Below are 27,599 nucleotides of genomic sequence, written 5' to 3' on the forward strand. Positions count from 1 at the left end.
CTAGGTATGTTTCTTTTGGAAAAGGTCCTGTTTAGAGCAAAGACTGTTGCAAGACGTTTATGTTGGAGCATGAGCTGTGGCAGTTTGGGGCTGGTTCTGGTGCTGAGCCCCCTCTGGATGCAGGGATGAGCTGTTTATTCCATGGGCAGCTGGGGTGTGATCCTGTGGCTGGAAAGAGAGCTTGGAACAGGGCTGGGCCTGAGCCTGTTCAAAACCAAACTTCTGCCTTCAGCCTCTTGCTTCCTCCTGACTGTAATTCAAGGGTTTCTGAGTAAGTGGTTTATAAATCCGTGAAGTATTTCAGATCCTTGTTCATATTGTTACTGTGTCTGGGAAACTTGGATCCTTCCTAGACATACTCCTTTTGAAAGCTGACCCAGAAATCATGAACTGTTGTCTTGTACCTGAGGCCAGCCTGCTCCTGGATTTTACTCCTGTGTTTTTACTGTGTACAGGCTGTTTTCTGATAACAGTTCACCAGTGCAACTTAGGGATTTTGCTGTGGAGAGAGTTCTAAACATCATAACCCCTGTTTCCTTCCCCAGATCCTGTCTTTTGTATGCAGCCATCTCTAAATCATCAGGCAGAGTAGCTGGAAGAGGATAATTGGCTTTTGTTACTTAACGAGGCAATGTATCCTGCTGGGACTTAACTCTCAGAGAACCTCATGTCCTTCAAAATGTGTCTTCTCAAAATGTCCCACCAACCTTACATTTTTAGGAAGATTGGTTGTGTTCCAAGTCCTTGGAGAAAGGATTGAGCTTCCCTTTCTCCTAAGTGGCATTTGAGTAGAGAGAAGTTAGTGAAGAGGCTCTAACTGCAGATAAATATTGCAAAGGTGATAAATTATACTGAAAAAGTTAAAATTCATATGATTAAGAACAAATAGGGCAAAATCTTTGTGGTGCAGCAGAGCAAGATACAGAACCGGTTGGTTGGAAGAATCTTGATACTCCACTCACCCTGTTCATGAGGCTGCAGTCACATCTTTGGAAATCCAGACCATCCCTCTTGCTGATGTGAAACTTCTTGGGTAAAGTTTATTGCAAAGTGCTGACATGGATGCTTGAGCTGGATCTGGGGTTTGTCACGGTGTGAAGTAGGTTGGTTTACTTTGTAAAATCGGCACCTGTTTCTCCAGTTTTCCATCTGTACTGAGCATGGATGGGACTAAAAGGTTTCCCTTCACTTGAGCTAGCACAGTGAACTTGCAGAGATGTGGCAGACCAGAACTTCTGGAGAGCAAGTAGGACATGAGCCCAAACAACAAAATTCTCGTGTTGAACCTAGAGGATAATTTCCTTATTTAAATCCGGACTTAAATATATTTATGATTATTGCCTGGAGCTTTGTGGGAAGCTCCAGCATTGCAATGCTGTGCAGCTCCCTTCTAATTGTGTTTTTCCTGAAGTGACAGAATTTGTCAAAATGCATCTGAGCCCTCCATTCATTTTGGCTGGCTGGAGTCAGTGGCACAGCTTCAGCGAAGGAACTTTGGGAACATTGCCTTCTTTTTGTCAGCACACCTGAGTCATGGAGAGGGATAATTGCTGAAACTGCAACATTTTCCTGTTGGCCAATACATTTTTGCAGAGGGAGGGAGGTGAGGAAGGTCCTTCAGATGTGTATTTTTGATGATGTGGCAAAGTGTGATGAGAAACTTCCTTTTCTAGACTGTTCATCTAAGGGCAGAGGTGCTATTCTATGAACGACTTTCAGAGGCTTTTTGAATAGAATGCTATTAAAATTAAATTAAAATTCGTGGCTCTCTGGATCCAGCCTTAATGGAGGGAAGGAAATTTTAGGAAGTTTTCCAAAATCTGCTTCCTAAAAGCCACTTTACAGCAGCGTGTAAGAGAACTGCTTTAGGAAAACCAGAACCTAACTTGGCATTTGGTTCTGAATTTAACTACTTTTGCTTTTGCTGGAGTTTTATTAAAAGAAGATTCTCTTCCCCCTCTCTTGTTAATACTCACAGAAGAGTCAGAAGGGTGTAACTGGCTTGGTTCCAACTCTGCTGGCCCATTTCTACCCAACGGAGGAGCAAGAGGCCACCTGGAATTTTGGTCTCAAGCTAAATTTTAGGAAATACCCTTTAGACTTTTATGAAATGAAAATGTATTTCCTCTTTTGAAGCTCTTGGATTTTAGAATGAATTTTAGCAATGCTTCTAGCACATAAAATAAGTGTTGAGAATTTTTAGTTTGTTGTCAGGTTTAAATTCTCTGATGGCCTTAAACATACCTGTATATATGTCTTTGCAGTTCTTTAACTCAGCGTTGGAAACAAATTGGTCCATAGCTTATGTAAACACTTGAAAAATAAATCTATTTAAATGTTTTATGTCCTTCCCTTTTAAGCAAATATTTCATAGCTAAAGGGGTTGTCTTGTTAGACTTCTGTTGCATTGGTGGTTTTGTCTCAGTGACTGGGTTTATCTGGGTTCACCTAAAAAAAAAAAAAGTGTTCCACTGCCTTTATGATTATTAAGTCAGTATTTTTATCATATTTTGTTATATTTTAAAACAAACCCGAATACAGCCGGTGGTATTAAACACATTTTTCCTACGCTGTCACCTGGTTTTAAATACTTCTTTGTTTGAATGTTCAAGTTTAAAAAAACGGCAGTATTAAAAGCTAAGAATAAATATATCTATGCAAATAGCTCGGCTCAACTTTGGTATTAAAAGGTTAGGAACAGCTTTACTGTCAGCTTCAGAATAAAATTCCATGTTTCTGAAACCTCGCTGGAATTTCAGCTCAGATTGATAAATCTTTTTCTTATTGCTGCTCCACAGTTGTGCAGCTTGGGATTTTGCAGGGAAAATTTTCAAATATCTCTGGTGGATTTATTAAGAAGCAGAGTTAAATGTTAGCAGCTCCCTCCTCTTCCTGAGGAGCAGAATTCCTAATATTCCCTGGGGGTCACTGAGTGTCCTGTACCCTTTCCTTGGGAAAACTGCCTCCAAATGCCTCTGTGTGCGCGTGTGTGTGTGTATATATATATATATATAACATATATATATAACATATATATTATATATATATATTATATATAATATATATAATATTATATTTATATATAATATATTTAATATTTTTTTATATATATATATATATTTGGTTTTGACATCTCTCCCTCAGGAACAAAGGCCACCCAGACGCAGAGTTGGCTGGTGTGGAGATGAAATTATCTTTGTAAAATTAAGCATTTTAAGTTTATAAAACCTGCTCCTTGTGCCCACACGCCTGGAGGGGGCACAGGTGGGATTTGCTTAGAATAAATCGTTAAAAAAATAAAACTGGGGAAGGAAAGGGAAGGGAAGCTGTGGGCGGTAGGAGCTGCTCTGTGTCTCTCACGGATTTAGGGAGCAGGCTGGGCACAGGAGCCCATTCCCATGTGGAATACTACTTTCAGTGACTCTGCTTGCCAGCTCGCCGTACACATCAGTGTGTGTTTCCATGTTTATTTTTACAGAAATGCGCATTTAGAACTGGCCGGCGTTCGGCGCGGGCAGCCCCGGGGTCCTTCCGCGCTGCGCGGCGCCCGCGCCCGGCCCCACGTGGCTCCCACGTGGTGCAGCGGGAGCGGGGCCGGGAGCGGCGGCGGCGGGAAGAGCTCCGGGAGCCGCAGCCATGCAGCGCCGCAAGGTGGACAACCGCATCCGCGTCCTCATCGAGAACGGCGTGGCGGAGCGGCAGCGCAGCCTGTTCGTGGTGGTGGGCGACCGCGGCAAGGACCAGGTACCGCCGTGCCGGAGGGGCGCGGGGGCTGCGGGTGCCGAGACCCGCCGGGTCTGCCGCACTTTCTCAGTCCCTGCTCCGCTCTGCCTCCAGCTGGAATTACAAACCCTGCCAGGCGCAGGCAGAGCAATGGGGCCTGAGGGGGAGGGAACTCGCAGGGACAGAGGAGTTGGAAATGGTGTGTGAGACCTCCCTGAGACATCTCCTGTCTGGGAAGCTCATGAACATAAGTGAAACTTAGGCTGCGGTTGGTAGGTTTGGTTTGGTTTTAGTTTTTTTTTTTCTTTTTTTTTTTTTCTTTTTTTTTTAACTGAGTCAAAGATTATTAAGCTTTTTAGCCAGCTGGAGGATTTTTCCCCTCGGTTTTGCCTTGTGATGGTTTCTGTCTCGGAGGGGGCTTTGAGCTGTCTCACAGATGAACCTGTTCAGTGAAATGTGGAGGAGATTAAGTGCTAAACGTGTTTTTCTTCAGGGACTCTGGCCTTGTGTTTTTCGAGTTGGGAGGGGGAAAACAGCACGGCAAACCCACGATGGTTTTGGATAAGGCCTTTCACAGAACCACAGAATTGTTCAGGGTGGAGAAGCTCTCCCAGATCACTGAGGCCAGCAAGGCCAAAGCAGCCACTAACACATGTTCCCCAGTGCCACATCTCCGTGGCTTTTAAATCCCTGCAGGGATGGGGACTTGACAGCCCACTCAGGGAAGAAATTTTGCTTTCTATCCAACCTAAACCCCTGGCACAGCCTGAGGCCATTTCCTCTCCTCTTGTCCCTTGTTCCTGGGAGCAGAACCTGACCTGGCTGCCCCTTCCCATCGGGGATTTGTAGAGAGCAATAAGGTGCCCCCTGAGACCCTTTTCTCCAGGCTGAGCTCCTTTCCCAGCTCCCTCAGCCTCTCCTGGTGCTCCAGCCCCTTCCCCAGCTCCATTCCCTTCCCTGGGGCCTGCCCTCAGTGTCTTTTTTGCAATGAGGAGCCCAAAACTGAGCCCAGGATTTTGCCCTCGCCTGTGCTGAGCAGAGGGGAATAGTCCCTGCCTGCTCCTTCTGCTGTTCTGTTCTAGCTGCTGTGTAGCTGGTAATTCATTTATTTCCAGTCTGTGGGCAAATAAAAGAAACTATCTTTTAAAATCCACCAAAAAAGCTTCAAAAAGAATGAGTTATTCAGGTGGCAGTAGAGGAGTGCTGGCATTATTTAGTGATGGGTTCTGGCACCTCCCAGGTCTGGTTGTGTTCACTGGAACCCTCTGTGGAAAATCCATAGGAATGGATTATCTGTAAGAGACTAAACTGTATTTAGCCTGGAATTATCAGTGTTGGTTCTGCCAGAGAAGGGAGCTGAGGAAAACAGGAGGTAAAACCCGGTGTCCTGCAGCCCTGGGGAAGGCACAGACACAGCTTGGCTTTGTGTCAAGGAACCCCTCTGTTCCCCACGGCAGAAATACAGCTGTAAAATTAACTTTAGGAGAGCACTTTGCTTTGTGGTGCTCCCTGGGACCTGTTTGTGAGTGTTGTGTGCCTTGGCAGGTCGTCATCCTTCACCACATGCTGTCCAAGGCCACGGTGAAGGCCAGGCCCTCTGTTCTCTGGTGCTACAAGAAGGAGCTGGGCTTCAGCAGGTGAGAGACCCCCGGGTGTCCTGCTGCTCCCCGGGAAGGCAGTGCTGGAGGCTGAGGGCTTGGGAGGGAGGGGAAGCCAGGGCTGGTCCTGGAGCAGCTGGGGGAAATCTGCTCTTCCAGGACTGAAATTTGGCTTCCATAACAGAGTTGGCACCAGCAGAAAGTACCTCTGGTTTTTCCTCTTTAGCTCTAATGCTGACTCTGCTGCCCTGGGCCAAACTCCCCCTCACCTTTTTAATCTCAAAGCTCAGGTTCCTCAGCTGTTTAACCTCAGTCATATTTAGGACTGAACTCTGACTTCCAGAGCACACTTTCCTCAAACCCTTTCCCTAGAAAACTCATGTGTGTTTTTTTTTTTCCCCCAGCCACAGGAAGAAGAGGATGAGGCAGCTCCAGAAGAAGATTAAGAGTGGAACTCTGAACATCAAGGACGATGATCCCTTTGAGCTGTTCATAGCAGCCACAAACATCCGCTACTGCTACTACAACGAAACTCACAAGATCCTTGGGAACACCTTTGGAATGTGTGTCCTTCAGGTCAGGAGTTCGTTGCCTCCCAAAACGACTCTACAATAATCAGTTGAAATGTTGCAGGAATGGGATTTGTTGATTCTGTCACTTCTGTTTTGGTGGCCTTGCTTATCCCTCACGAGCTGTGTGAATGAGGGTGAGGTGGCCTCACACAGGAGTTGGAACAGGGTATTGCTTAGTGCAAATTTATGTGTAGATTAAACTTTGAGGAATCAAGTTTTTTAGCTTTCTGTGCCTTTCAGTAGGAGCCAGCTGCACTGCTGGACTCTGGCCAACTCTGAAGTTCTTTTTACTGCCCAGGATTTTGAAGCCTTGACTCCAAACCTGTTGGCCAGAACTGTGGAGACAGTGGAAGGTGGTGGAATTGTGGTGATCCTGCTGAGAACTATGAACTCCCTGAAGCAGCTCTATACAATGACCATGGTATGTGCAGCACTGTGTGTCTGTTCTCTACCAGCAGCTGCATTGAGGTGATGCTGGATGGGTATTTATTGACTCTGTTATGGGCTGTTACCTTCCTTCCATCATCTTTCCTGCTCCTTCATTCAGGAATGGGAGGAGATGGGATGGGATTGGTTACACTCAGGCATTTCTGAAATGCTGCAGATGTGGGTGTTCCACCACAAAGTCGGGATCCTGTCTGGGATGTGCTGTGGATGGAAATGGAGAGACAAGAGTGGGAAAGAAGGGGTCACAATCCTGCAAATGTCACTGTCACATTTTCTTTGTTTTTTTCCCTTTTTCTTTTAGGATGTTCACTCCCGGTACAGGACAGAGGCCCACCAGGATGTGGTGGGGAGGTTCAATGAGAGGTGAGTGACTCAGAGTGCAAAGGATCTGGGCTGACAGCCCAAGGAAAGCACCTGATGGGAAAACATCCCACAGGTCTGCATTGGAGCAGGCCTTTTTTTGGAAGCTGGACTTGCAGGTCAGCTGTGGGGAGCTGTGAATACTCTGTGGTTAGAAGAGAGTTCAGATGAACCACCAGGGAGTGCTGCTGGGGTTTTTACTGAGTTTTCTCTGCCTGCCCAGGTTCATTCTGTCCCTGGCCTCATGCAAGACCTGCCTGGTGATCGATGACCAGCTGAACATCCTGCCCATCTCCAGCCACGCTGCCAACATCACTCCTGTGCCCCCTCAGTCCCAGGTCAGTGAGTGATCCCAGCCCTTTTCCCTGGAACAAATCCCTCTGAGTTGGCCAAGGGATATTAAAGATTTAAAAACGGGGATTATTTTAATTTCACCCTGATTTATATCAAAAGATGGCATTGCAGAGAGGAAGAAGAACTGCAAAAATTATATGGGTGAAGCTTGGGAAGCTGTTTTTTCTATATTCTGCTAATTTTCTTTAAATTTTCTGTCCTATCTCTTTTTGTGTTTGCCCATATTTATTAATTTTCCTGTACTGCTGCTCAGCCCAGTGAGGTGGAGCTTGATTGGGGTTGCCTGGAGGGATTTCAAGCTGATGAACAGATGGGGCAAGACCAATAAAACTACTTTTTTGGCACTTGATGGGTGAGGGAACACTTTGGAAATAAGTATATGGCAGGCTCAGGACACAGGTGGAAGCTGTGGCAGCTGTTTCAGTTTCTGAGTTACAGTGTCACATTCCAGGAAAAATTCCCTGAGGATAATCCAGACAGGTATTTGCACTGTTAGAAATGTATCAGTTTATCACTTCCCGTTACTGCAGTGAAGTGGAACCAGTTTTAAACAGAATCTTGAAGCATTTAAGCTGTGCTGTGTGGCCTAAGAAATAACTAACACAGGTTGTGTCAGAGATGGTAAAAACATTCTAATAGCGTACTGATTAAAAAAATAATAAATAAAACAACCTCCTTTTATCATTAGGACAACACTGACAGCAGCACAAATGATTATCTGTTGGCTGGAGAGGCTGGTGCCTTTGGAATTTTAAGTGACAACTAGGAAAATCAGCCTTCATTTCCATCTAAAACTGGTTCTGTTTGTGCCCAAGTTTATTGTTTGTCTCTGAAGGTCGTGATATTATTTTGGTATTGGTGCTGCAGTAGTTCTTCCCCTTGCATGGACACTTCATGTGACACATGTAACAAAGATCATGAATGTCCAAAGACTGAAAAATTAATTTAATTATTCAGAACACTTTAATTTGTTTTTCCTATTAATGCCATTCTGTAATTACTATGTACTGCAAAATCCTTCCCTTTTTTCCTTCCAAGCCTGAGGAAGTCAGGATTGGGAACTGCTTTGTGACCATTCTCCTGAAGATGCCTGGAAATGTAACTGTTAAACACATGTCTGTCCATATAAATTCTCATGATTTTGGGGAATACATTCTTCTTGTGGTAACTTTGCCTTCTAGATCCTTTTCCCTGGCTGACCAAAGGTGTCAGAAGACACCACAATGGTAGGATTGTGCTAAAATATCCTTGGCTCATCCTGTTGTGTGTCCACAGGAGGAGAGCCTGGGGCCCCAGGACTTGGAGCTGAGGGAGCTGAAGGAGAGCCTGCAGGACACACAGCCTGTGGGAGTGCTGGTGGATGGCTGCAAAACCCTGGATCAGGTTGGTGTGATGACTCAGCTTTTAGCTTGTATATTTTTTAGATTCTGTGCTGCTTTAGTGTGTAGTTGTGAGCTTCATAGTGGGAGTAACTCTCTTCACAGAGTAGGGAGGTAAAGCAAGATAGGTAGACCGAGGACAAATTATCCAAATTTCAGGCCCAAGATCATAAACAATGGCAGAATGAAGAGAGAAAACAAGAAAGATGGGACTTCATAACCTAAAGCTGTAATTGGACAATTAACTCCAATATGGAAATGGAGCAGAACTTATCAAAGTGAGAGACCCCATGACTGGTGACGCGTTGTGTGACCATTTTGGGTTTACCTGGAGTGCAGCCCTGGCTGGGCTCTTGTGCTGCCCAGGGTGTATACACTGAGGCCTTTAAAAAAATCCCTATTTTATTCTTTAACTCCATCTAGCCCCTGTTCTAGGTCGCCTTCTCAAAGCATCAGGTGTGCTGGCCAGAGCTGAGGTTCTCTGGGTGTGGCAGGTCCCGGGGTGAGAGAAACTCAAACACTTTCCTGGGGCTTTTCTAATCCTCAGGCAAAAGCAGTTCTAAAATTCATTGAAGCCATTTCTGAGAAGACCCTGAGGAGCACTGTGGCATTAACAGCAGCCAGGGGACGAGGGAAATCTGCTGCTTTGGGGCTGGCCATTGCTGGAGCAGTAGCTTTTGGGTGAGTGATCCCCCACTCCAATCCCCCACGCCTTATCTGCATCCCTGAGTTAAAAAAAACACCAAGATGACAGGATCTGAATATACTTGTAATTTCCAATCTTAAATCCCTCATTTTTAATCTGTTATCTTTTGATACAAGATTGTATCTTTATAAGATTTGTATTTTTTGGTCATTTTTTTCTTAAAACTCACAATAATCACACATAAATCAATGTAAGTGTCTATAGGAATCTGCTGTGTTTTGGTTATTAGGTGAAGTCAACCCATCCTATTTAGTACTTAACATGGTAAAATTTGTTAGAAAAATGGTTCAGCTCTTGTTTTGTTTTTTTCCTTTGCAGTTACTCCAATATCTTTGTCACATCTCCCAGCCCTGACAACCTTCACACTCTCTTTGAGTTTATATTTAAAGGCTTTGATGCACTGCAGTATCAGGTGAGGGGAGCAGACTATTTTACAATATTTTCAAAGCATTCCTGCTTAGGAAATTTTACACCTCATATGTGGTTTTGGCTACATATAATTGCTACCAGCCTTTTTTACCATGTTCTGCAAGAAGAGGAATCATGGTAGAGTTGGGTTTCTTTCTCTGGTTTTAAGCAGGCTAAACCAATTTCTTTGTGAAGCAGATTTTAACATCAGTAAATAATTTTCTAATTCTCAGGCCTTTGAAGCTTTTATAAGAAATTTTGATTAGAATGTGAAATAACAGTGTCTGAGTTTACTTTGATGATGGTAAATTATTTTTTTTCTTAGATCTTGGCTTTTTGTATTGTTTAAAAATATGATTTTCCAGGAACACCTGGACTATGAGATTGTTCAGTCCTTAAATCCAGAGTTCAACAAGGCAGTGGTCAGAGTGAATGTGTTCAAGGAGCACAGGCAGACCATCCAGGTAATTGGCATTCTTGCCTTTCCAGTTTTATTCCTGGCTATAGTTTTTGCCAGTGTTGAAGCTGTTTTGATTTTAAGCATGTTCATTCTGTGTGATGTGGAACTGTCGTGGTGGGTTTTGCTGTAAGGCAGATCTGTAGGGAGTGACTTCCTCAAAATACCTTCTCTCTTTCAACTTGTAGATTACAAAGCTCCCTTGTGGGTTTCTCCCAAAACAAAACAAAAGCAAAGGGAGGTGGAAGGAGTGATGCCTTAAGTTTTAGCTTTCGTATTTTTCAGATTCTGTGCTGCTTTAGTGTGTAACTCTAAAACTTCATAGTGTTAGTAAGGTCTCTTCACAGGGTAGGCAGACAGAACAATTCCTTTTCCAGCTTGAGAACCAAGGACAGCTGTTACAGCCTCAGGCCCAAAAAGCATAAACAATGGTGAATTGAAGAGAAGGAAACAAAGAGGATGGAACTTCATGACCTGAAGCTGTAATTAGATACAAATGGAGCAGCATTTATAAAAGTGAGAGATCCCATGACCAGTTGTCCATTTTGTGACCATTTTGGGTTCATCTGGAGTGTAGCCTTGGCTGGGCACTTGTGCTGCCCAGGGTGTATCTATTGAGGCCTTTGAATAAATCCCTACTTTATTCTTTAACTCTGTCTAACCTCTGTTCCAGGTCAGCCTTGACAAGGCATCAGGAGCAGTGCAGGAAGAGTTTTTAGTGACTAGATTTCCTTTATTTTCCTCACTTCTGCAGATGAATTCCTGTGGAGTTGTGCCAAACAAGATGTGTGAATCAGTCCTTGTTAGGGCAACATAAACCCTCTCCTGACTTTCTGTTTTTCCACATCTCAGTCACTGGCTTGGTGTTTGAGGAGAACGGGGACAGCAAAGAGCTTGTGAATCCTGGTGTTTCTCTGGTGGCTGCTGCTGGTAGTGACAGTGTCCCCTCCTTTGCAGTACATCCACCCTGCTGATTCTGTGAAGCTGGGCCAGGCCGAGCTCGTGGTGATTGATGAAGCTGCTGCCATTCCTCTGCCCCTGGTGAAGAACCTGCTGGGCCCTTACCTGGTGTTCATGGCTTCCACCATCAATGGGTAAGGCTGGAGCAGCCACTCCGTGCTGGGCTTCCCCAGAGGTCTGGGTGGCTGCCTGGGCTTCCCTCAGGCTCTCTGTGTCCTGCTTCCCAGGTACGAGGGCACCGGGCGGTCGCTGTCCCTGAAGCTCATCCAGCAGCTCCGCCAGCAGAGCGCCCAGAGCCAGGTGACCCTGACAGCAGAGAACAAGTCCACAGCCACTGCCAAGCTCACCTCAGGTACAGCATCTCTGGGCTGTGTGTGTGTCCTGGGGCTGCTGTCAGCCTGGTCCCACGGCTGTCCCACCCATCCATGTGCTTTGCAGCTGTGGGAAGGGGCTTGTGTCGGGAAATGACAGAGCTCTGCTGGCTTTCCCTCACAAGTTTCAGCTGGAAGGCTTGTAAGAGGTGAAAAATCAGCACCTGGGAGCTTTCTAACCTGAGAGCCCTTCAGAGCACAAGGATCCTGTGGGGTGCTTGTCTGGCTGTGGCTTCCAGCAGAGTGTCCTTTGCAACCCTTGCAGCTCGCACGTTGCACGAGGTGTCCCTGCACGAGTCCATCAGGTACGCCCCTGGGGACCCCGTGGAGAAGTGGCTGAATGATCTGCTGTGCTTGGACTGCCTCAACATCACCAGGATCATCTCTGGCTGCCCTCTGCCAGACACCTGTGACCTGTATCCTCGCTGAAAGCTTCTCAGCCTGGCTGATGATTGGGATAAGCTCAGCACACGATCTTTTCCATAAAGAGTTATGCTCTCATGGCACTGGTGGTGTGTGCTGCCAGGACATCACCAAAACCCAGTCTTGCTGCAGAGACAACCTCAAGGAAGGGCTGCCTTAAGGGATGCCCTTGTTGGAGTTACGAAAGGTTTATCTTTACAGGTGAAGGGTGTGAAAGCTGCAAACACTGCCCAACATCATTTATTCTTGTAGATTAAGCTGTGGGGTCTAAGACAAGACAGTTTGTGGCCCAGATACTGAAAATAAACCAACAGGAAGCTTTTTCCTGGTTCACAAGGAAGTTTTTTCCTTAATCCCTGTGTTTAGATACTATGTAAATAGAGACACACTCTTTTGTTACCACAGAGCATCAGAAGTTTTCCTGCAGAGGTTGATGGCCCTCTATGTGGCTTCACACTATAAGGTAGGGCTTGAGCTTCTTCCATCCAATTTCATTCCCAGTTTCTGTGGGAATTTTCTGGAGACAGCAGTGCTTGTTTTGACAGCTTGATTGAGATTGCTCAACAGCTTCTGTTGCTTCTTGTTGTGTACAGAGCTGAGTTCTCCTTTCTCTGAGGTCTCTGCCTCGGTTCTGGCTGTACATACTGGATTTTGAGATAGTCTGGAATATTTTTGCCTTGAGAAAATGTGAAGACTAAAATTCTAAAAAATTCTAAATAAGCCTCCAAGCTTGTGGGGATTTTATCAGTGCTGAACCTCATTTGCAGTTCCTCTTTACTGTGTTCTGGTGGCCTCAAGTTCATCAAGAGCAGCACCATTATGAGACTGAAAAGAGGAATAATTCATCTCAAGGTTTCAGGACCAGGGATGATTGCTAAATGTGAGTGTGGAAGTCCAGAAGTGCTGATCTACTGAGTTCTAAAAATCTGAGGCTTAAAAAAAAAATAGGACTTGGTACTTAGGAGGTAAGGAGCTATATGAAAATAGGAAGTTCAGGTTCATACATCTTAGAGCACAAGGCTTCCCTAGAGGAGAACAGATGCTGTCTGGGGGTGTGACAGCCATGGGCTGGCCTGGGAGCTCCCCCATCCCTCAGCATTGTACAAGTTCCAAATTTCTTAATAGCTCTAAATTTGGAAAATAGAGGGATTGTTTAGAAATCAGCTGGACTTTGAAGCTCTCCTCATGGAATAACCATTTGGGTAACACTCTCAGGCACATTTGTGGCATTTTTGAGGTTGTCCTGTGCAGGGCCAGAAGCTGTACTCAATCCTGATGGCTTCCTTCCAGCTCAGGGTATTCTGTGATTCTCTGGACAGCTTTTGATCTTTCTGATGTGTTCACCCTCCAGAACTCCCCCAATGACCTCCAGATGCTCTCTGATGCCCCTGCCCATCATCTCTTCTGCCTTTTGCCGCCTGTTCCACCCACCCAGAATTCATTACCAGAAGTCCTGGCTGTTGTCCAGGTAAGAGTGTCAATTTTGGTCCTGGTCTAGTTGAGCAGGAGGAAGCATTTTGTGTTCATGGTTTTGTGTCTTTCTGGGCAGGTGTGCATGGAGGGAGAGATCTCCCGCCAGTCCATCATGAACAGCCTCTCCAGGGGAAAGAAAGCCTCTGGTGATCTTATTCCCTGGACCATTTCAGAGCAGGTGGGTGATTTGGCTGTGCACTAGCACCCAGGGTGTATTTTCTGTATTTCTTGTCTCCAGAGTGCCCAGCTGTGTCCTTTAAATGGACTTTTTATCCCTTGTGCAGTTCCAGGATCCGGATTTTGGGGGCCTCTCTGGCGGGCGCGTCGTTCGCATCGCGGTTCACCCGGATTACCAGGGGGTAAAGTACCTGGGACCAGCTGTGATGGGGCCAGGGAAATGGCTCTCCAGGAAGAGCTCAGGGCTAACACTGCAGTTCCTCCAGTTTTTAGTATTTTAAGCTCAGGGCACCAAACCAGTTCTCCCTAGGCAGCATGGGAGCATCCTGAGCCACCATACACATATCCAGGGATATTTACTGTGACATTACCAAGTGTTTGGCATTTTCTGAGTGCCAGAGTTAAGCCCCAAGAATTACTACACAGCCCTGAACTACCAGGGCTGATGCTGATTTCTGTACTGTCCTTCTCCCTGGCGCTACCATGTGGCCAAAAAAAACATTTTTGCAGGGACTGAGTGATGTCTGCAGTGCTGATTGTTAATGGGTTTTAAGGGGAGAATGTTGTTGCCCTAGTTTAAAAATCAGAGACCTTGTTTTGCTTACAGTGTATTGTTGCTTCCTCACAGATGGGCTATGGCAGCAGAGCTCTGACTTTGCTGCAGATGTACTACGAGGGCAAATTCCCATGTTTGGAAGAAGAAGCAGTTCAAAAGCCAAAAGAAATCACAACTGTGAGCAGTGAGGTGTGGTATTTTTTTTTTTATTTTCTGTCATGCTAAGCTGTGTCATTTCCCCTGTAAGTCTCCACTCTGTAGGGAGGGAATACTCAGATTTGATTTTCATGCAGAAGAGCTGTAATTTGCAGTTTTCTGTGGGGATTGCTGCAAATCCATTCCCACTTTCTTTTCCAGACTGTTGGTTTATTGGAAGAGGTTGTGACACCCCGGAAAGATTTGCCTCCTTTGCTGCTCAAACTGAGTGAGAGACAAGCTGAGCACCTGGACTATCTTGGGGTGTCTTATGGCCTGACACCCAGATTGCTCAAGTAGGACATGATTCTATTTCCCAGTTACATCTTGCTCTTCTTAAACTGAAAGCTTTACTTGCCCTATTTTTCCAGGATGTAGAAGTAAAAACAGCCTGTGATAGATAGGGAATGGTTAAATTCTCATCCCTGTGACCTGTAGAAACTTGAGGTGCTGCTGACTTCAGAGCTGGTGGGTTTTTTCCTGACTGATATAAATGCTTTTCACAGCACCTTGAAAGTTTGTGCACTTTTTGACATCACAGTCATCATTTTTCACTCCCCGTGAGCTGGGCCCTCTGTCAGGTGGGTGCTGTTCCTGCTTCCTGACAGTGCTTATTTGCAGAGATTGTTGGAGTGTCTTGGAGACTTGTGCTTGCTTGTCACCAGCTGTCCTTGTACAGCAAATAAATTACATTTAACCACAATTTATTACTGTGTGGTCAACAGCTCAGTTGGTTCATATGTGAACACTTCAGGGAATTCCCTTGAGGGCAGAAACATAACATTTTCTTGAATGGAAAGGGTTTCACACCATGTTTGTCACTGTAAGGGAGATAAAACCTGACAGGTTTGCATTATGTGCAGCTGGAGTTGTGCTTTAAGCTGCAATATGGGGTTTCCACAGAAAATTACAAGTTTGTGTGTACAAAAACAATTTATGAGTGTGTGTGCTATTCTCAGTGTGTTCCCTCTTTTTCCCAGGTTTTGGAAGCGTGCTGGATTTGTGCCAGTTTATCTGAGGCAGACCCCTGTAAGTACCACGCTGTCCCTGAGTGAAAATCCAACCCTGCTGAAATCCCTGGGCATGCATAACAGTAGATTCTGTGAGGAGGGGTTTGGGGCAGGAAGGTTTACTGAGGCTGGTTTTAAGGCTTGATTTATGTTCATTTTTGTTCTTTGGGCCTATAGTTAAGGAGTAGAGTTTTAGGGTTGTGAATGTGGACCTCCAAGTAGTTTGCACGTAAAAATTTAGAGCTGTTGAGGGCTATTAACTGGTTATTGGTAAAATAGCTGAGATTTACCAAATTCTAGAAGTTCATAGGTTTTCCATTAGGTGGAGGTGGTCAGTAGCAGTTGATGCATTTGTTGGTGTTGATTTAGCTGAGCACAGAGTGCAGAAGGTTCATGGGGTGATGGGAAATTCATTACAGAATCACAGAACTGTATTTTATTTATCAGAATGACCTGACAGGGGAGCATTCCTGCATCATGCTGAAGATGCTCAATGAAGAGGACTCTGAGCAGGAACCTTGGCTCACTGCTTTCTGGAAAGGTAACTCTGATCCTGCTGATTCTGCAAGAGCCCTCTGGGCTGTTTATTATTCTAGAGGTCCACTGGGGTAATTTATTTTGTCCTCTTGCCCTGTAGATTTTAGAAGGCGCTTCCTTTCCCTGCTTTCCTACCAGTTCAGCACTTTCTCTCCCTCCTTGGCACTGAATATTCTACAGAACAAAAATATCAAACAGCAGCCCCAAGCATGTGAGTACCCTGACTGGGACAGCTGTAAGTGTGTGGCAGAGCATGTCTGGAGCCTGGCACCTCAATTTGCTGTTTTCTCAAATGTTTAACAGGAGAATTCTCTGGGGAGAACTTGGGTGTGTACCTGTGTCTTGTGGGGTTTTAGTGTCCTGTGTTAGAGGTTTTTTCTCCTGCAGCAAGGGAACAAACCTCTTTTACAGCAAAACCAATGTGAATTGTTAAAGGCAAAGTATTAAATACCTGAATAAAGGCTAAACACTGAGATCCTGGGTGCTCTGAAGAACACTGCCAACCTTGCTGTCTTTCTCTGGTCCCCACCAGCCATCAGCCGTGCTGAGCTGGAGTCAGCGTTCATTCCGTACGACCTGAAGAGGCTGGAGATGTACTCCCGCAACATGGTGGACTATCACCTCATCATGGACACGGTTCCCACCATTGCCAGGATGTTCTTCCTCAGCCAGATGGGAGATATCTCCCTCTCGGCTGCGCAGTCGGTGCGTGTGGGCGGGGTGGAGTGAGGAGCTGGGGAGAGCATGGGGAGTGAGGTGGGAGATATGTGTCTGGGACTGAAATACCTGGCTCTTCCTCAGGCCCTTTTCCTAGGGATTGGCCTGCAGCATAAATCTCTGGACCAGCTGGAAAAGGAGCTGGAACTGCCCAGCAGTCAATTGATGGGACTCTTCAACAGGATCATCCGCAAAGTGGTGCAGGTGGGAGCAGCAGGACAAGCCTTGGACATGTGGGACCATAATTCCAGCATTAACAGAAAATATGGCACAAAGAGAGAGCTGGATCAGAGCTGGGCATCCTTAACACATCCCCAGTTACTGACCATAAACTTCTTGCAAGGTGGGAAAAACCCCAGCTGGAAAATGTGTGGCAATGATTTAAATGCCCATGGCTGGGAGTTTGGAGCTGGATGATCTTTAAGGTCCCTTCCAACCCAAACCACTTCATGGATCTGTGTGGTGATTTCCCAGATAAGAATGCTTATCTTATGGTTTTCCATGCTGAAGTGCCCTGACCAGATTACGGAGCAGACAATACTTGTTGCCTGAGCCATTGTTCAGAGCACTGGTGGCATCTCAGCTTTCCTTGGGGAAAAAATGAAATTATTTTCCAGTGTTATCTAGAGGTAGACTTGAAATCCAGTGAAATAATTGGAAAGTTTTGGAACTGGTTCCTGGTTTACTCTCTCTCTAAGGTTTAGGATAGCAAAGCTCCTGAAGTCTGGATATAGGAGTTCATTGTAGAGGTGATAGGTGGAGTTTTAAAAACAAAGTCTGACATGTGGTGGCTGGTTTCATTTTCAGCTGTTCAACACAGTCCAGGAAAAAGCTGTGGAAGAGCAGATGGCAGCACCAAAGGATGTTGTGATGGAGCCAACGCTGAAATCTTTAAATGATGATTTGGTAATTGCAAACTTTATTCCTGGTTCATATGTAAGCACTTCAGGAAGTTTCATTGAGGGTAGAAACATTAAATGTTCTTGGATGGAAAGGGTTCCACACCATGTCTGGCATTGTAAAACCTGACAGGTTTGCATTATGTGCAGCTAGAGTTGTGCTTTAAGCTGCAATATGGGTTTTTTACAGAAAATTACAAGTTTTTGTGTACAAATAATGTAAAAATGCAATTAGATAAATGAGAGAAGCTATTCAGGACCAGCTGGTATTTGTTTTAGGGGATATATTTGTGGGAAAAGGCATTTTCCTCTGATTACAAAGTCATTGTTGCCATCAGGACCTAATGCATCTTGTGCTGTCCTGTTGCAGGAGGAGGCTGCAAAGGAATTCCAAGAAAAGCACAAGCAGGAGGTGATGAAGCTGAAGGAGATGGACCTTACACAGTAAGAAATCATCTGCCTTGGTGTCAAATCCAGTTTTTCTCTGGGTGGAATGCTGGGTCTTGCTGGGATTTGTGCACTGTAGGTGCAGTAAACAATCAGTAAATAAGAACCATTGTGTATTGTCAGCAGTGGATAAAACCTAAAAAGCCCAAATCAACACAAAAAGAGCAACTAACCAGAGCTTTTACTTAAATGTCAGCAGACTTCTATCTTTCTGGACCAACAGGAGTTACAGATGCCACTGATTGTCTCTCTTCCCTCTCCCTTCCCACTTTTTGTCTTATAAATACTGTTCATTGTGCTGATGTCTCAGGAAAGTTGTCTGGCTTGGCTATAAATTGGTCTCTGTTACATCTGGCAAAAGGAATATTATCTTCTTTGAATCTTTGGTTGTTGTGTGTGAAGAAAGGACAAGAATGGATGCGATTTGAAGTGTCTTGCAAGTCAGTCACATAAGGAAAATAATACAACCAGAATGTTTTAAAATTAATTCTATTTCGGAGCATTGATAGTGCTACATAGCTTTTTATCATTTTGGACTGTGTTTGCTTTTTTTTTTTTCCCTCAGCCAGAAATAGATTTTTTTGTTCTCCTCAATGAGAGAGACACAAAAATCTATTTTGAATACTTTTGAATGCAGGTTGTAGAAAACTTGTGAGCTTTGTCCAACACTGTGAGGGTTTGTGCACAAAGCCTTATCTCTTCCAAATCACCAAGAACTTGAGATGGAGAGCTGTTACTTCATTTTGCTACACAATTGCCTTGCCTCTTAAAATCTAGGTGTAATTTCCAGGGTGCTTGAACACCCAGACAAGGGCCATAGGACATGAGCTTATTTGAGTAGCAACTATTATCTTCATTTCTCTTTTCAAAAGCAAGCTGCAGCTCTTCACTTTCTCTCAGACTGATTTAGGAAAACTCTTCCTTGCCAGCTTTCCTTGGTGTGTGTTTCCCAGTTTGGTTGGGTGCTGGCACAGTGGCTTTGTTTGCAGAGTAGTGTGTGCCTGACAGTAAGAAACACCTTAATTTTATGGTTTTTTCCCTCTATGCTAACAATCTGGCTTGACTTTTCCTTTGGCCTTCCCACTTAGGTACATTATCCGGGGGGATGATGAGGAGTGGAACGAGGTGCTGAGCAAGGCAGGACAGAACGCTTCCGTCGTCAGCTTGAAAAGGTAAAGGAAGTTGAAATATTCCAGAGATCTCTCCTCTTCCTGCTGGCTTTGTTGAAATGTTTTTCAAAAGAGTGAAGCCTAAGGGTTAAATGCAGGTTAAGTGAACTCAGTGTCCTGGCTAGATCCTCAGTTTTTCTGGGGGAATTGGAGTGTGAGCAGCCGTGAGCTCCACTACCCAGTGTTTGTGTGTTGCTCTAAGGATAGTCCTCTCTTCATTAACTTGTTTCATTCTGACTTTATTGCTGATTATCTGATCCTGATCCCACACAGAACCTGGGACTACTCCTCCCTTGGGTCACTCATTCCACCTGACTGCCCAATTTGCTTTGGGATCTAACACTGAGTGGGAACCCCTGGAGGTGCCAGTGGAGGAAATACAAATTCAGGGAAGACGAATTCTTTGAAATATGAGCTTGACCCTGGAAAATGTCTGTGTTTCTGCAATTCCCTAATTCTCATCCATCTTCTTTCTTCTGCCTTACCCAGCATGTAATCTTCCCATAATTTTCTTTGGAGATTTATAACTGAGACTTCCCTGCTCACTTATTCTCCCTTCCTGGAGTGCCTGACAGCTCAAGTAATTATGTGATCTCTATTCCACCCTTTCATGGTTTCTCTCCATGAATGCTGGAAGCTGTAAGTTTCCAAAAGCCTTCCAGGAAGGAGAGAGTCTTAGCAGTTGCTTATAAAGATCAGAGCTTGGAATTCTCTTGTGGTTTGCTTGAGTCAATCCAGTGCAGGGACAAAATAGAATGCTTAAAATGATCAGTAGTAGTTTCTCTTCTAGGTACTCTAAAATCCAGATGCCCCATTTAGGACAGATAAAGTTTTGAAAAGCAAAGACAAGATACAAAAGTCAAGATGTTTTGGGTTAGAGACTATCAGGATATTAGAAAATCTAAGTCAGGCTCTTGTTTCTGCTTTTTCTAGCACAAAGTTTAAATTTTATCTCTCACTTCTATTTTGCAACAAAAAATTCCCTGCTGGATGGCAAGCCAGTGTATTTTTAAGAGATGTTTTGTTCCTGTTTTGCAGTGAGAAGAAAAGAAAACTAGAAACAGCACGAGGACCCAAGCAACAGAAAAAATTTAAGAATACTAAAGATCTAAAGCAGAAGAGGAAGAAATTACTTAAAAGCTAATCAATGAACTTTATGAACAAGTACTGGGTTTGTACTTAAGAAGTCCTGTTCTCCTCTAAAGCTGGAGACTATTTTGGAGGGAAGAAAAATCCTTAGAGGCATTTTTCAAGTGTTTGTATTGTGGGAAGAGCAGTGTTCAAGTGCTTGTGTGAAGATTTTTATATGAAGAGTGACTACAGAGTGTGAGTGAGGAACTGGAATGCACTGGGATGTGATGAAGGTGCTTGAGCAGCTCCAACATTCCCATTCCAGGAGGGCAGATCTGTAAACTTCCTGTATCTTAATGGTTCTGTGATGTATTAAACAACAGTTTGGACAACAAAAGACAGAAATGTGACTCTGCCTTAGCACTGCAGCACACCTGGATCTCTGCAGCTGCTGGTTCTGGTGGTCCTTTGGAGCCTGAAAGGCCTTTTATGTACTTTGTATTTGATGCTGTCTGCACACTCACGCTGCCTCCCTGCTGGCCTAGAGCTGCCCCTTGGCTGTGGTGGAAAGTTTTGTGTTCAGGTTGACAGAAATCAGCATTATTGTACCAAAACCTGTCTGTGTGATCTCCTCTTTGAGCTCAGGAACCAGTTCAGCAGCCAAGCACTGAATTCCCAGCAGCTTGGCAATAACTGTGCCAGTCTGGAGCTGGGAGTTGCTGTGACTCTGGGTCTGCTGCCTCTCAGACTCCAGAGGCTTCAAACCCAGAGCAAACATTTGCCATAGTGTCCCAGTCCCCAATCCTGATGAGTGCTCTAGTGCATTGCCTTGATATCCTTGTGACTTTTTGCAGTGGGGGTTTGGAACAGAGCCCTCCCTGCAGCTGAGGCACAGCTGTTTTGTATTTACCTGCAAATCTCACAGCTCCTTTTCCTGGCAAATCCTTCTCTAGGAGGCTGATTGTAATTAAACACAGGTTTTGCACCACACAGTCTGTGCCTGCCTGTGGTTTTGGAAGCCTCTGTGGTCTGCCAGCACAGTTGGTGGCAGTGGCACATCCCTGAGCAGGGACATCTGGAGCTCTCAGAGAGGGGCTGGGATCAATTCAGCACTGCCAGGGCTGTGGTGGCCACTGGCTGCCCTAACTGACTTTAAAGATCTTGGAAAAGGAGCAGGTGTGAAAGGCAAGGAGTGTGAGGTTCTGGAGAGCTGTGCCTAGGAAGTGTGCAGAAGAAAAGGTGAGTGTTTTGCTGTTATTGTTAAAAATGGTGGTGTGCACCCTGTGGTGGTCTGTCTTCTTGTTTATTCCTTGGAGCCTGTTGGAGTGCTGGCTGGATTTGGGAGGAGCCAAGAGGCTTTTCCTGTCAGAAATCCATGATTGGGATCAAGTGGAAGGAACAGCTTTGGAGTTGTTGCAGTCACAGGCTGGGGATACATCCCCTGAAAACCAGTTCAGGACTGTTCACCTGACTCTGCCCCTGACCTGTGGCTTCCAGGGACCCTTCTGAGTTCTGGATATTACAATGCTGCTTTTTAAAGAAGGAATTCAAACACAGAAAGTCAGTCACTCAATCTGAGCTGTCCCAGTGGTGGGTTGTGACGGGGAGGGGGTGGTAGCTAAGACATTCCCAACTGGAATTGGGGCCATGCAGTTCAGACACCTCTAAGTGGACACTTAAAGGGCTGGTCCCAGTTGTGGAGGTGAGCAGGGTGCAAGGGGTAAATTGCAAAAAAAAAAAACAAAAACCCAAAAAACAAAAACACAACAGGGGGAGGGAATGATTTTGAATTCCTGGCCTTCCTTTTTTGACAGCACAGCAGTTTGTTATTTTAGGGCCCAAGCTTAAAAAAACTGGAGTGTGTGATGGCTCCCAAGTGTCACACATTCAGACTAGGATCTAATGGGGTGGTTATAGTAGAACCATGGAGGGGATTGGGTCAGGAGGGACCTTAAAGCTCATCCCATTCTAACCCCCTGCCAGAGGCAGAGACACTTTCCACTATCCCAGGTTGCTTTAAGCCCTGTTCAACCTGGCCTGGGACACTTCCAGGGATGGGGCAGCTACAGCTGGGTAACAGGTAACAGTTGGTATGTCTGACTCCATTTCCCTTCCCAGCTGGGCAGCAGATGAGTGGGAACACTACACCAAAACCAGCTCCACATGGAGCATTTCACCCAGCTGTGAACATTGACCAGAACACTTGCCACGGACCAAGGGAACCCTCAGGACTTGTCTTGCTCATTTCTCCCTGGAAAGAGTACCTGTGCAGCTATTGGAGAAATGCTGGAAAGGACAGGAAATCAGGGTTATTGGAAGAGTTTTGCGCTGTCACACAACTGTTCACCTGTGCTGTTCCATGGTCGGGGGCTGGCCATGGAGCTCTGCCCTATAGATGTTCCAAGGGCTGGTGTTTAAAGCAGCATTAGCACAAAAGGAGTTGCATTGGCATAGGAATTTCCTTGCTAGTATTTCCATCCCAGGAAGGACTTCCACATGACACATAGATCAGGTCAGTTATTTTGAGCTCGGTGCTGAGAACACCAAAGGTTGTGGGTTCAATCATTGGATGGGCCATTCACTGTAGAGTTGTGTTTGCACTGTATATCCCCTCATAATGGTTTGTCCCTCCATATCCCCTCTTTGTACCTGTTTGTTCATCCCAGCTTTCCCATCAGTACCTGTATGTCCATCAAACCCCAACCCATCCCCCTGTCTCCTCCCAGGTGATGTGTCCATCACCTGGTGACCCTTCTCCTTTGTCCAGATCCTTCCCCTAGGGTCACCAGGTAGCTAGACCCTGGCTGGGACAGCAGGGACAGGCTGGTGGCACCCTCTGGATGTCACCCCTCTGCCTGGTGCCAGCCCTGCTCCGCCCCCGTTCCCGTGCCCGGCTCGGAGCTCCTTTGAACGGGATGTGAAACCACAAACGTTTGCTCTGCTGCGCTTTGGGACAGCAGAGACTGCCCCGAGGCAGTGGCAAAGCTCCTGTTCCCACATCCTCTGCCTCCCACAGCCCTGCTGGGGCTGGACAGAGCAAAGAACTCCTCCGTTCCTGCTGGAAATTTCCCCCTGTGCCCATAAAGCCCGAGAAATCGCGGCTGCTCCATGCCTGGAAGTGTCCAAGGCCAGGCTGGATGAGGCTTGGAGAAGCCTGGGCTGTGGATGGAATGGCAGGGGATGGAATGAAATGATCCTTAAGGTCCCTTCCCACTCAAATCATCTGGGGATTCCAGGATGATTCCTTGATCTTTCCATGCATCTATTTTGTATTCTTTTCTTTCAAATTGAAATGATTTTTTAAAGGAATCACTTAAATATTATTCCAGGAATAAAAGGGAAGCATCAAGCATTCAAGAAACACTTCCATGTCAATCAAATCATTATTAATTGGAAGCCTATTCCCTCATCTCTGTCTCTCTTCTTCTTTCCTGGAAATTCTCAGAACCCCACAGTTTCTCAGAGACATCAGCTGGGATCACTGGAAGGTTTGCTCTGTCAGAAATCCAGGGGGGGTTAGAACACTTGTTCCTCTGCACCTTTGTCTCTTACACAGATCTCCTCTAGAATGGTGTTGAAGGAAAAGTTGGGAATTACTAGAAACAGATCAGCTTCACATTTTTTCTCCTCTGCTTCTCAACTGCTCCAAAATTCCTGGCATTACCCCCACACATGCCCTAGAACACTGCTGTGAAAACAGCCATCAGAGGAACATCCTGAAAAGGGAAAACCGCCTCCAGCAGCAGCCAGAATGATCCCATTTCTGTTCTTACCTGGACTCCAGCTGCTCCTGCCAGAGCTCCCCACAGCCACTGCCATTCCTAAACAGGAGCTATGGAAGACACTCCTGCTGTCCATGAGGTGAGGAGGCAGTTTGGGATGTTCTCTGCTGTGCAATCAGACCAGAGAGTGTCAATGATCCTGTGCTCCCTTCCGAGCCAAAGCAGCCCGTGATTCTATGGCATGAGCAGCACCTCTCCCAGCTCCATTCCAGAAACATCCTCCCACTAACCCAGGACTTTTCTTTTTCTGCATCACACCAGGGATGTGCTGCCGAGTGCACCGGACAGGGAACGCCTCAGTATTCCCTGTGATGACCCAGCATTCCTGGGACACCTCGGCTTTCCCTGGGACATCTCAGCATTCCCGGGACGCTCCAGAATTCCCGTGATCCCTCAGCATTCCGTGGACGCCCCAGCGCTCCCTGGACGCCCCATCATTCCCGGGACGCCCCAGCATTCCGGGGATCTCTCAGCATTCCCGGGACTCCCCATCATTCCCGGGACGCCCCATCATTCCCGGGACATCCCAGCATTCCGGGGATCTCTCAGCATTCCCTGGACGCCCCAGCATTCCCGGGACGCCCCAGCATTCCCGGGACGCCCCAGCATTCCCGGGACGCCCCAGCATTCCCGGGACGCCCCAGCATTCCGGGGATCTCTCAGCATTCCCGGGACGCCGCTCCGCCCGACCCCGCGCCGTGCCGGGCTGCAGTGCCGGCGCTCCCCACGGGGCGGCAGCACCGGGCGCTCCCGGCCCGGCCGGTGCCGCTGCCTCGGGCCGGTCCCGGCTCTGACCCGGCCCGGCCCGGCGGGGCCGCGGGCACCGCGGGCAAACCCCCCCGATGCCCTTGATTTCACCCTGCACGGCACAGGACCGCAGCAGGTCCCGAGCCCGAAGGGACCCACGGGCAGCATCGAGTCCAAATCCTGGTCCCGCACAGGAGCCCAAGAATCCCCCGCTGTGCCCGGGAGCCTCGTCCAGACCCCGGCTCTTCCCCCAGGATCCTGAAAACACAGCGGGGCTGGGAGAAGGATGACCGCGGGCTTTTAAAATACATATCTCGTTATACGGTCGTCCTGTAGATCCGTTCTGTATCCTTATCGGTAATCCTACAATCAGTATGTCCCACTTCCCGGCTCCAGCCTTGGATTCCCGCGGCAGTCTCAGGTGTCTCGTTCCATAAAGCAAATTAATCACAGCAACACAGAGCCAGCCCGAGCCGGTCCCTCCGGAGAGCACCGACCACCTCATCCTTACCCCAAACTGTGCATTCTCTCCCCTGCACATTCATTCAGATTCTATCCCAAAATGTTCACTTTGGCCCCTCCGGAATCCGCCCCGGAGCGACGCCCCGCGCCCCGCTCGGCCGAGGCGGCTCCGGGGTCCCCTGCCCGCAGCTCCCGCTGCTGCCGCCTTCCCGCTCCGTGTCCCGGCACGGGACAGAGATCCCTGTGTCCCGGGACAGCGAGCCCCGTGCCGGGACAGAGATCCCCGTACCGAGACAGAGATCCCTGTGTCCCGGGACAGCGATCCCCGTGCCGGGACAGAGATCCCCGTGCCGAGACAGAGATCCCCGTGCCGGGACAGAGATCCCCGTGCCGGGACAGAGATCCCCGTGCCGAGACAGAAATCCCTGTGCCGAGACAGAGATCCCCGTGCCGAGACAGAAATCCCTGTGTCAGGACAGAGATCCCCGTGCCGGGACAGAGATCCCCGTGCCGGGACACCCATCCCTGTGCCGGGACAGCGATCCCTGTGCCGGGACAGCGATCCCTGTGCCGGGACAGCCATCCCTGTACCGGGACACCCATCCCTGTGCCGGGACAGCGATCCCTGTGCCGGGACAGCCTTCCCTGTGCCGGGACAGCCTTCCCTGTGCCGGGACAGCGATCCCTGTGCCGGGACACCCATCCTGTGCCGGGACACCGACCCGCGAGGTCCCCGCCGCCCGCTCGGGGTTCTCCCCGTTCCCCGCTCACCTCCGAGCCCGGCGCCGCCGCTCCCGGTGCCCCCGGTCCGGCCCCGCTGCTCCCCGGGCACCGCCACGGCGCTGCTGAGTATGGTCCCAGAAAAAAACTGGTTTTATTTCTGAGCTCGGACTCGCAGGACTTGGCCCGATCCCCTCAGGGAACCCCCAGTGTGATGCAGGGAAAGCCGGAGCCCCGGCGGTGTCGGGCGGTGCATTGGACCGGTGTGGGGGGACCCGGCGAGCGGGCCCGGCCCCGGGTGGGGCTCCGGGGACAGCGGGGGGCGCCGGGCTCCGGCCCGCCGGGCTTTATTCTGCGGCGCCCCGAGCCCCGCGGCTGCGGGGGAGAGAGGGAGAGTGGGATAGGGGGGAATGAGGAGGCGAGGGAGAAGGTGGGGCAGCAGAAAGGGAATAAGGGCAGGAGGGATGATTAGAGGGAGGTACAGGATGGGACCCCGAGGCTCCGGAGGAGCCCAGCCCGGCCGCTGCTAGCCGCACCTAGCGCCGAACGAGCAAAAGAAACGGGGGCGGTTCCCGGGGGTTTAAATCCCCTCGGCCCCGCCCCGCCCCGTTTGGGGCCGCTCGGCCCGTCTCGGGATGCGCGGAGAGCATCGCATTGTCCGGGTTCGGCATCACCTGTCCGTGCCTGCAGGAGATGGGAACTGCATCCCGTCCCCATGGATGCCCCTCTCCCTGCAAGCTCTCGCACTGACCCAGTGTGTTTTCCACCTCCTTGGTCCCAGACAGGGAAACGCTGGCTGCTCCTCTGGGCAAGGGAAAAGCTACTGTGCTATTCCCAAAACAAGAAAACCTGGAATTAGTGCCCTGGGAGCCCAGTCTGGTCCATCCAGTCACTGGAGGTCTTTAGCTGTAGAAAGTGAAAATGACATCCTGGTCCAGTGCATTCCCAGCAGGACTGGACACTCCTGGCCACAGTGACCAGTCCGTGGAAGTTGGACTTGTGACAATCCGGGAGGATTTTAAGTTGGATTCCTGCAGATTTCATTGTGCAGAAGCTCCAGTTCTTTTTGGCACCTCTTGTTTAAATGTTTCCCTGCTGGGAGAGGTCAATTAGTCTTTCTAATGGCCAGATTGCCAGAGGCAGGGAAAACCAACCAGCATTCCCGGCACATCTCCATCATTTCCATGTCCACCTGCAAGGAGTGGTCGAAGGACAGGAGCTAGCCCAGGACAGGCTTAGAGATGAAGCTTCCAAGTCAAACCATTCCATGATGATTCTACAATATTTCCCTGCATTAATTTTGCATTGTTTCCTCTCAAATTTAGATGATTTGTTAAACGAAAAAAAAAAAAAATCTAAAATTATTCCAGGAATAAAAAGGGGAGTTGTAAAACATACAAGAATCAGTCCCATGTCCATCAAATCATTATGAATTGGAAGTCCATTCCCTTAACTCTGTCCTTGTTTTGCTTTCCTGGAAATCCTGAGGATCCTACAGTTTCTAGGTGTATTTCCCTCCCCATAAAGGAATGGAAATATTTTGATGCATTGAGGAAAGGATTTTTTTTTGTTGTTGTTGTTGTTATTTCAAGGAATGACAAGCAGAGAAATGGCCTTGGACACTAGGGATGAGCACCCTCACCATTCCCTCTCTCCACATCCCTCGCAGATGGGGCTGGGAATGCGGGAAGGAGCCGGGCGTGCCTCTAATTGCAGAGCGTGCCTTTAATCCCGGGCAAAGCCAGCTCAGCCTCTGAGCCTGTCCCAGCGCGGGGACAGGCCAGGACAGGTCCGTGCACATCCCAGCACCCAGGTGCATCAGTCCCCGGCCTGTTCCACACCCTCCGGGCCGCTGGCTGGCCATTCCAGACCGCCGATC

At 47.6% G+C, this 27,599-nt stretch overlaps 1 protein-coding gene across 1 annotated transcript; it reads left to right on the forward strand.

Annotated features, from left to right (window-relative positions):
• The first annotated feature begins 3,579 nt into the window (after positions 1-3,579).
• NAT10 (N-acetyltransferase 10) lies at positions 3,580-20,997 on the forward strand. The gene is made up of 28 exons (XM_021555912.4): positions 3,580-3,744; positions 5,269-5,360; positions 5,726-5,897; positions 6,192-6,314; positions 6,642-6,703; positions 6,924-7,038; positions 8,330-8,437; positions 8,981-9,114; positions 9,458-9,551; positions 9,913-10,011; positions 10,962-11,098; positions 11,192-11,316; positions 11,601-11,751; positions 12,125-12,221; positions 13,110-13,226; positions 13,308-13,409; positions 13,516-13,590; positions 14,037-14,153; positions 14,322-14,455; positions 15,140-15,188; positions 15,617-15,710; positions 15,807-15,917; positions 16,239-16,411; positions 16,508-16,627; positions 17,231-17,329; positions 17,693-17,766; positions 18,858-18,941; positions 19,977-20,997. Exons 1-28 carry the CDS (start codon positions 3,637-3,639, stop codon positions 20,080-20,082), a joined length of 3,072 nt encoding a protein of 1,023 aa, XP_021411587.2. The 5' UTR covers positions 3,580-3,636; the 3' UTR covers positions 20,083-20,997.
• The last annotated feature ends 6,602 nt before the right edge of the window (positions 20,998-27,599 follow it).

This window comes from Lonchura striata, chromosome 5 (assembly GCF_050655825.1).
Source record: "Lonchura striata isolate lonStrDom1 chromosome 5, ASM5065582v1, whole genome shotgun sequence".
Classification (NCBI taxonomy): Eukaryota; Metazoa; Chordata; class Aves; order Passeriformes; family Estrildidae; genus Lonchura; species Lonchura striata.

Coding starts and splice junctions, on each gene's coding strand:
- NAT10 (XM_021555912.4), top strand. CDS start 3,637: ATGCAGCGCCGCAAGGTGGACAACCGCATCCGCGTCCTCATCGAGAAC. Junction 8,438..8,980: donor GCTGCAAAACCCTGGATCAG/GTTGGTGTGATG, acceptor TCTAATCCTCAG/GCAAAAGCAGTTCTAAAATT. Junction 15,918..16,238: donor CAAACAGCAGCCCCAAGCAT/GTGAGTACCCTG, acceptor GGTCCCCACCAG/CCATCAGCCGTGCTGAGCTG.